This window comes from Diadema setosum, chromosome 9 (genome assembly GCF_964275005.1).
Source record: "Diadema setosum chromosome 9, eeDiaSeto1, whole genome shotgun sequence".
Classification (NCBI taxonomy): domain Eukaryota; kingdom Metazoa; phylum Echinodermata; class Echinoidea; order Diadematoida; family Diadematidae; genus Diadema; species Diadema setosum.
The window spans coordinates 38,753,406-38,763,310 of NC_092693.1; the positions used below are offsets into that span (position 1 = coordinate 38,753,406).

The following is a 9,905-nucleotide window of genomic DNA, read 5'->3' on the forward strand; positions in this document are numbered from 1 at the left end:
TTAACAAGGTAAGCTTCATTCAACATTGCCTACAGTGAACATAAAGGGCGTGATCTATTCTTGCAATGCACTGAGCTCCATTCAACAGTGAATACACTAACATATAAAAGCAACTATTTTGAACCCAATTCTTAGGTAAAGCAGCTTATTGTGAGTAGTTTAAAGGACAAGTTCACCTTCATATACATGTGGATTGAGGGACTGCAGCAATATCAGTAGAACACATTAGTGAAAGTTTGAGGATAATTGGACAAAACCTTCAAAAGTTACAAGTCTTTAAAGTTCTTGCTCAGTACTGCTGGATGAGAAGACTACTACAGTGTATGATGTCACATGCATATAATACATATATAAAGAAAATAAAAAGAGAATTCCACAAAATTTCATATTTAGAAAAAAGTGCACATTCCCTCGGCTCGCTACCGACATATATTATGTGAAGGTTAATATTTTCCCCCCTGTCTTCTGAAAGAGGCAAGTTAAATGCTTTTTTATTATGCGAGAAAAGCGAAAATATGTTTAATTTTCTTGATATGTTCTTTATACCATGCTAAGCATGTGTCATCACAAGTTGTAGTAGTCTTTTCATCCAGCAATGTCAGCATTGAAACTTCAAAAATTCATAACTTTTGAACAGATTATCTGATTTTCCTCAAACCTTCACTGATGTGTTCTACTAATATTGCTGCAGTCTCTCAGTCCATATGTATATGAAGGTGAACTTGTCCTTTAAAACTTACTGACTTTATTAATTTTTTTTGGTCATACAAAGCCTGAAATGTAAGCAAGCAGTGCCCCCCCCCATCCCCCCCCCCCCATCTGTCCTCACACGTTGTTACCGCCTTGCTGCTTGCACACACCTGAGAAATCCATTTGGGCATGTTCCCCGCTTCACTGGTTTTCCAGGCACGGACAAGGAGGGTGATTATGTGGCCAGAGACATTTCTGCTCCAGTGAGCTTGGAATAAATTGTGCATAATTTGTTGGTGTAGTCATTCACCAATATCCCTTTTTAACTTGGCCCCCTTGAGATTTATGTTGGTTAAAGGAAGCACACACACACACACACACTCAGAGTAACATGGAAATGTGAAATTCCAAGACCTTGGTTCCTCAACTCCGTCTTCCTTTCACCAGATTCTGTCGCTAATTGAGTCCCAGCCCTTACTCTTTATATTTCTAAGCATACTAGTGCTTTTTACAATCCATGATACTACAGTACCTACAGACAATGGTAATGGTTATTTCAAGTGTGGCCTACATTGGAATCTGCTCAGAAATTCAGGGATTTATAGTAGAAAAATTAAGGTATATGATATCTCAATTTCAAGAAAATTGACTGTAACATTAAGGAAATTAGTCACCAGTATGGGAACATATAAATGCTATGCAGTCTGCTGGTAATATATCTAAACAAAAAAGTTTTTCCGGGGACCTGATTTCATGGAACCAACGCACTAATATCATTATGATTCTGACATGTCAAATTATACCAGCAAAAATTTTTTTATCATAAAAAGAATAAGACTTTTGGATGAAACGTTTCTTCCTTTAATGAAAACTGTGCTGTTTTTCACCCTTCATCACAATACCCGCCACATCATGTATACTTTGTAACTCACATAGTTATGTTTTATGTTTCATGTTTTTGATAACACTTTGGTCATTTCTTTTGACGCATTTGCTTTATTAAGTGCAAATATAGTAAAGTATGTTCAAATATTTCCATTATTTGCTTTAATTTCATCTTATTATATCTTTTTTCCTCTCCAGGACCAACCTATTTCACAGAGGATTCAAGCAGCCCTTAGCACAGTGCATCTCTACGCAAACCTAGAACCAGCCAAACCAAAGCCAAAGCCCTCAGCATCATCAGAATCGTCATCGTCCTCATCAAAGAAGTCCAAAAAGAGCAAGTCAAAGTCAAAATCAAAATCGAGTTCCAAGAGCAAGAGTCGAGCGTCGCAGCTGGCCTCACAGAAGGAGGGCCGATTTGAGATCGTCTCCTCACATAGAGGATTGAACCTTAGTGGACTCGATGGGCAGAGTGAGCCCTCTAGTGTTAGAAATGGGTCTAGTCACAGCAATGGAGCAGAAGCAAAGGACCTGTTCAGTCTCTTTGATGTTGTTATGGATGAGGTAGGTTGCATAGTGCAAGGAATCTGCATGTTTTCTTTTTCTGCCTACTTTCTTCTTCTGCACATAGAAGAAAAAGGACACAAATAAAAAGATAAAAATCTATTGAAAGGTTTATGAATCCAAATTTACAGCAAAATCCACCTCATACTTATTCTAAGCCATGATTATCTAGATTACATAATTTTTGTTGCCCTGCTTTATTCACATTTGATTTCTAGCATTAAAAGAAAAAACCAATATAAATGTGGATTGAGTGAAAGCAGCAATATTACATGTTGTTGAACTCATCGGTGAAAGTTTGAGGAAAATTGGACATTCCGTTCAAAAGTTATGAAATTTCACAGTTTCGGTGCCATCATCACTGGATAAGGAGACTTCTACAGTTCATGACATCATTATGGACAACAATATATAGAAACTATAAAGAAAATTCAACATATTCTCACTTTTCTTGCATTATGAAAGAGCACTTTGCTTACCTCTTTCAGAAAGCAGATGGAATAATATTACCTTTAGAATGTGTCAGTAGCATGTCAATGGAGTGCATACTTTCCATGAAAAATTACATTTTGTGGAATTCTCCATATATTTCCTTTATATCATTGTCCACAATGACGTCATGAACTGTAGTAGTCTCCTTAGCCAGCAGTGACTGCACTGAAACTTTAGAATTTCTTAACTTTTGAAGTGACTGTCCAATTTTCTCCAAACGTCAAATGATATATTCTACTGATATTGCTATTTTCACTCAATCCAAATTTATATATGGGTTTTAGTTCCTTTAAACTTTGTTTTCACACTTTATCATTGATTTTTTTTTTAACAAAATTGGACAAATAAAATTGTAGAGACTTCATTAAAAGCAGACTTGAAATGAGAAAGTTCTGGAATTTCAAAATTTTGCATATCTGCACTGATCAGTGATATTGCACCAGCCACACATTAGACTTACCAAGTCTCACACATAAGGTGTGAGACTCATGCCTCAGGGGTCTTTTTCAGGCACACTCATCTGTAAAACTTTTATCTCACACCTTACAAACAACTTCCCCACAAATGAATAAAAAAAAACCACACACACATGGATTTCCAAGCACTAGAAAATTCACATTCTCACTGTAGTCTCTGATTTTTTCTTCAAATCAAAAAAGGCCAAAGCAATATATTTAGTATGCACCAGTTTGCAAAATTTACAACTTAAAAATGCCAAACCCCCTTACCAAGGTAGGGGGACACCCCTCCTCCCACACCCTCCCCACAGGCATTCATGGTTGTTCAATTATTTCAGGTCAGTGCCCAACTCTGAGGGAATATACTCCTAAAAATACTTCCAACTTTATAACATACAAATGTATAATCCCAGTCTTTGGTCTTTCTTAGAACTGCCATCTCAGAAGAATAACAATCTATCATCATGTATTTCAAGCATTCTCTGTGTCTCCAAAATATTCAGAGCAAGGCGTCCAGCAGTTATAAGAGGCAGTCATCAAAGTCGGACGCCATAACGTGTAATTCAGTTCAGATGATTCGAGAGAAGCTTGTCATCGACGACTCAGCAGACAATGAATACGTCTACGATCTCTACTACGCAGACGACAACCAGCTGGACTTTGGGCAGACCGTCGTAACAGGCATGCAGGTGCAAACATTAGAAGTAGACTCACACGTGGGAATTTTAAAATTCATGATGAAGTGTTTCAGATTAATGTGGAGTTGATTCGGCCAATTCAGTGCAAAAGTGGAGTAAAGCAAAGAAATGTAAATAAGATACAAGTTTTAGAAACTCACAGTACTTTTAAGATTTGAAAAAAAATGGTAGTGGTTGAGATCTTTGTGATTGCTGCACAAAAAGTCATGTGAATGCATACAAACTTTCCTTTTATCATTTACTGTAGGTATAAAATAAGACAAATGATACACCTGAACAAATAAGCAAACCAAAAAATGTAGTTGTGGCTGCATTCATTTGTGTTGCCGCTGTTGTTGCAAAAACCCAAACCCCAGATTTACCATTCAGTAGCTATACATACGAAGACTTTATGCAAGTTGGAGATATTGCTATTGTTATTTGAATTCTCTCACTCTAGGAAAGCAAATGACCAAAAGAAAAATGGCCGTTAACTATGACAATACCTGACTTAAGCAAAGTTTAATTCTATTTTTGGATCTTGCATCAATGGAAAATATCAGGATATGAAAGTACAATGCTTTACTGCAGAAAATTTGACTAACTAGGGTCCTGTTTCATAAAACCTGTTATTAGTAACAACTGCCACGTTTCTATGACAAATTTGCTCTCAGCCAATCAGGATGAAGGATTTCAGTAGTTCGTAACAACTATCATAGCTTGTTATCGATAACAAGTTTTATGAAACAGGGCCAGAGTTTTACTGTTAAAGCAGGATCATATGATTGCTCTTACCTTTTCAGTTATGATGAATCCTTACAAGTTGTGAATTTAATGCGTGCAAGCATTGCTACTGGTTAGTGAATCTACATGTACAGCTTCTAGCGCATGATTATGAAGATAGATCAGTGATGTACAATTGTAATTGTGAAGATTCAATATGGACTGCAGTCAGATGATTAAGATGCTGTTAAGATCACTAATAGGGAAAAATATAGCAACACTCTCTGGTGTGGATTGCTAATTAGTTTGGGGATGCCTGAGCCCAGGTGGGTGGTCACTCAACAGTGACCAATCACCCAAGTTGGTGGTGTTATGATAATGTCGCATGACCAACCGGGCAACTGGGCTTACTATCGAGGGTAAAGATTTGGCACGTAGTTACCAAAAGGCACCAGGCTCATTTAGGCACTCAAGCACCAGATGGGTATAAGATAATGTAGCATTATATATTAGACAAGGTGTGAACATTTAGTCAGTCAGCCGCTTGAATGGAGGAGGGATGGTGATGGAGATTTTTATCGTCAGCTCTGTTCCACTCTGCTCCCCTTACATGAATGGCAGTACAACCTTCTGTGAAACCTCTTTCAGCCTCAGTTTCTTTGATGCCACTCATTACCAGCTACACCACACCTGTCAGTCTTGCGATACTATTGCGAGTCATCTTTTATTTGAGATGGATGGATGTTATCCTCCATGTCATTCTTGCATCTTCTTCCAGGAATATTTAAAGTCATTCTTCCTCCTCCTCCTCTTCTTCTTCCTCATCATCGTACTCATCCTTTTCCTTCTCCTCCTCTTCCTCCACCTCTTCCCCCTCCTCCTTATCATCCTTTTAATCATCCTCATCATCCTTCTCTGTTGTTAGTTTTATGTCAACTCTTAAATGGGAATACTTGGTCAGTGCAGGTAGACAGTCATCTAAACAGACCTCTATGATAGAGATGTGAATGTTCACAAGAAAGATGTAGGTATATTGATAATTTGAGAGAAAAAGAAAAGTTGAATACAACAGGCTTGAAAACAGTCAGTTGCCATTGAGATTTCTTCTTACTTCTTCAGTCAAGAGTTATACCAGTTTCCAGTGGTGGAGAGTGTAAGTTTTAATAATCATCCCCCTCCCTTCATGCTCTGATGTCTCCTGACAGTTGGAGGATGAGGAGTTGGTCCACGACTTCTTCGAAGAGGATTCCCACGAGGTGTACGATGATGAGGATGACAGCAATGATGAGAACAACTGGAGGAACGACTACCCAGATGAGGACCCCGATAAGAGTAAGAGAGAAGTCAAACTCAGTGCAGGGAGAAGTTTGAAGGGAGTGTTGATGCTGGGGATTTTTTTGTGTGTGCAATAGGATTTCAGTTTATTGTGTAATAATTTACCTGGCATCAGTTTTTTTTTTCTGATTTCATCAGTTGTGAATGAAAAAGGTATTGATTCTGCTCAGAGTTTAGAGAGCTACATTTAACTAGTTTGCATCCAATGTTATCTTGTATTTATGTGGGAGGAAGGCCTTATGTACATTCAAGAGTGAATGGGTGAAGCATTTTATGAGATACACTGCACTCCCATTATAATGAACACGGTTATAACGAAATTCCTGTTACAATGAATAAAAATTCAGGCCGCAACACTGTCCACTCTATATATTTTTATTGTTTATTTGTTCTGTTATAACGAAATTTCGATATAACGAAAGAAAACTGCTGGTCCCGAGGACTTCGTTATAACGGGAGTCCACTGTATTTGAAGTCTGGATATTTCTTTGGCTGTTTAAAGGGCCAGCTAAAGAAATTTGAGTGTTTGCAGGATGTGGAGTTGCATGGATAATTTGGTCTGGGGAAACAAGGGCAGCAATGCTAAATTAGTGTTCTAAAAGTAATGTGAAGGAAGGGTCAATGAAATATAGTGGGTGGTTTCATTTGCTTTTTTTTTTCATCATTTCATCAGCTTTTAGAATGTCATCAGATGTCACAAAATCATCTGTGTGATTGTTATTCCTTGAATCATGATGATTTTTATAAATGATTTTCCCTGTTTTGCTTTGTTGTTCTTGACATCAGTTTTGTGCTGGAATGTTTGTGTATCTTTCAGGGCATGCAGATCTATTTGATGAATACCATGACGAATATCGCTATGGCGACATGTCCAGTGATGATGATGACCTCCTCAATGATTATGGTGACTACCGAAAGAGACCCACCAAGAATCTGGACTATTTAAGCGGTGGGCGGGACCCCCTAGACGACCTCATGTGATTGGCTGAAGGAGGACTCAAGACAACCAATAGGAGCTCATTCCCCCATGCAGTGGGTGATGACAGGCTTCAAGACTGTTATAGTATCTGTCATAGATTGTAGAGTACTTCCCTCTCACCTGTAGGTAGATGAATCTCAGAGAAGTCGTCAGACTGGTGTAAGAGATTGGAATCAGCACTAGAGGGTACAGTAACAAGAAGCAGTGACCTACAGAAAAAGTGATGTCTGGAACAGTACTCTACTTATGTGCAGATAAGATATTCCTTCTCTGGGCCAAGTCCATGTGACAGATGGACCAGGTACTACAGAGTGATGGAACAGGTCCTACTGAGTTCGTCACGCAGTGTGGATTTGCCGCAGCACGTGATATATTTGTTTGATTGACACATTCAAAATGTTGCAGAGATTAAAGTACTAAAATGTAATTGCTTTGAGAAGGGCCTAAGTTTACTCCTGTGAACAAAGGTTTATTGTGCAATGCAGTTACTGTCCAATGCAGATGTATTTCTATTGTATTGGAGGCTTTTATTTACTGGTTATGGCCAGTTTTTCATCGGGCGGAGTTATTCTTTTTTATTTCATTTTTCTTAATTTGCAAAATGACTTTTGCCTGGGCAGACATAGTAGTTAAAAATGTGATCACTTCTCTTTCATTATTAGAATGGGACCAATCCATTTCCGCTGGGACAATGCCCTCTTGGAAAGAAATATAGCTCATGAGGAACTACCCACATGATCTGAAGTTTGGAAAGAAAAGTGAGAGAAATATGACAGAAGAATCTGTCATCTCTTTCCACTTTGAAGCAAGGAATCCATACTTTCAGTAGCCATGCATTTCTACTTCCAGAGTTTGGTGAAGGGATGGGGGTGGGGCAGGCAGATGGAAAAGGTCTGCTACTGCACTCAAATTTTTGTTCAAAAGATGATGAATGACATTGTTCTTATTCATATATAAAGTTATTTTCTGAAGCATTTACAAACATTTTGGTGATGTGGCTAATTGTTTACAGTTTAGCAGATTATTTTCTTTGGTGACAGAGATTCTTGCTTTCCCTTAAATGTCATTTCGAAAGGTGCATGCCGATTTTTATCTTCTTTTTAGATTTTATCCTGATACAGCATGAGCACAAGTGCAGGTTTATGCCATTTTGATTTCTGCAACGAGAGCAGAAATATGTGAAAGTGATATTTACTTAATAGGTAATCATCTCTTTTTCAGTACAGATATATGTGCGCCAGCTAACTGCGGATATCTACATTTCTATCAGCGTCTTATGACTAGTACTAAAGGGTTCATTCATTTCATTCATAATGAATCTTTTTTTTGCTTTTGCTTTTGCATCCATTTAGCACAAGATACTGGTTATCTTTTACCTTGATGACTCAAAGGTTTCTTGTCCATTTTTAAAAGAAAAAATGTCTATGGCAGGTTAAGTTATCTGCCATCCTACAATTGGCAACAGGAAAATTTCATATTTGATGTAGAAATGCAATATTTACATGTTTATTGGGTGATAAGATTGAGACAAAAAATAAGGATATGCACAGTACATTTACAGTGCCAGTTTTAGCTGCTTGCTTATGCTAAATGAGAATAGTGACGTGATTCCTCTAGTACTTAGCATGTATTTTTCTAACAAATTTCATCATGACGTGAAACATGGACAGTGCATCGCGTTGCGTGCTGACAATTATGGGATCTTCATTTCTTTTCGTTCTTTCTTCTTTTTTTTCCAATGCTGCTTTGTTCAAAAGTATGTGCTTAGTAATCAGATGAGAAGGTGCAAACAAGTCACAGAATTGCTTGGTCTTTACTTGCTATGTATAACGCTCTACCCTAAATTATAGATTTGTTCCTGTGAGGATTCAGATTTCATGTGGCTGAAATCATTTTCATCATTTTTTTTTTCATATTTACTGTAAAAGTGGAAATTTTCGCAGTGTCGAAATTTTCGCGCATTTCGCGCAACCAGAAACTAGCGCGTAAATAAAAGCACGCGAATATTTTTGCTGGCCATATGTTCCTGTGCGTGATGTCTTGATTCCGCGGAATTAAAAACACACGAAACTCTTCTTTCCCGGCCAAGCGCGAAAAATTAGTCGCACGAAAATATCTACTTTTACAGTATAAGCTTTCTCCAGGACAGTTGTTGTGTTCACACATCAAATTTTAATCTACTGAAAGCGAGGATTTCAAGGCTTAACAAATCCCGTGTAAATATAGAAGTTAGAAGATAACATGCTTGGTGCTTCCCTTCCGTGTTCCTGAAATACTCAAATGTGTCTCAAGTGCCATGTTTTGTTTTTAGTTTGACAAGTCTAAATATTTCAGTAATCATAGGGGATACATTGTTTCCATCTTTAAGGTCATTTGCCAAGGTTTCTTTAACTGGTGATACTGGTTTTTCAGTAAACGGCGCCTAGTTGTGTTTTTGCCAATACATATGTAGTTTAGTGTTGTATCTTAAGATGCACCAAACTAGAATAAAATGAGATGATGTTGAAGGTGTATTTTAAAAACAAACAAAACAGTTTTATGCCTGCGTGGTACTTTTTGTGCCGTGGTTTTCTGCCTACAAAGCTCTTAAATGAACCGCTTAAACTTTGGCATGAAGTATAATGTGCAGGTGACTAGTGTGAATGTATGCATCCAATTACCACATCAATGAAATATTTCCACATGTTACACAAAGTTTCAGAAACCAGTAAGCAAGTAGAAATCTATACTTGGTTTGGTTGTGATGTTAGATAAAACACTACCACAGAATATTGAATATTTCATCTTTTTGAAATTGTATCCACAATATGTGTTTGAGTGAGGATATACCACGATAAAAGTATTGTCAAAAATCTTGATATTAATCATGTGTTATTCAAACATGTATAGAGATACATTTATCTTCCTGTATACGAGGTAACGATACTAATGATATGCTTAATCATTATTATTATCATCATCACCATCATCTGCTCTCAAAACAAAATCAGACTCCCTATCTTCCAAATTACCAGGCATTATGATGTTTCATTTTGTGCAAGACTACTTTTATGAGTGTGTGAGAACTTTGATTGGTCAAAGACAGATTTTAGGGCTTCTAGT

At 37.4% G+C, this 9,905-nt stretch overlaps 1 protein-coding gene across 1 annotated transcript in view; it reads left to right on the top strand.

Annotated features, from left to right (window-relative positions):
- The window catches only part of LOC140233522 (probable RNA polymerase II nuclear localization protein SLC7A6OS), a 58,260-nt gene extending 51,455 nt beyond the window's left edge, over positions 1 to 6,805 (top strand). The window contains exons 2-5 of the mRNA XM_072313642.1: positions 1,774 to 2,139; positions 3,593 to 3,778; positions 5,695 to 5,821; positions 6,642 to 6,805. Of these exons, the coding sequence (XP_072169743.1) occupies positions 1,774 to 2,139; positions 3,593 to 3,778; positions 5,695 to 5,821; positions 6,642 to 6,805 (843 nt within the window). The remainder of the gene's footprint in view (positions 1 to 1,773; positions 2,140 to 3,592; positions 3,779 to 5,694; positions 5,822 to 6,641) is intronic.
- Positions 6,806 to 9,905: the final 3,100 nt, after the last annotated feature.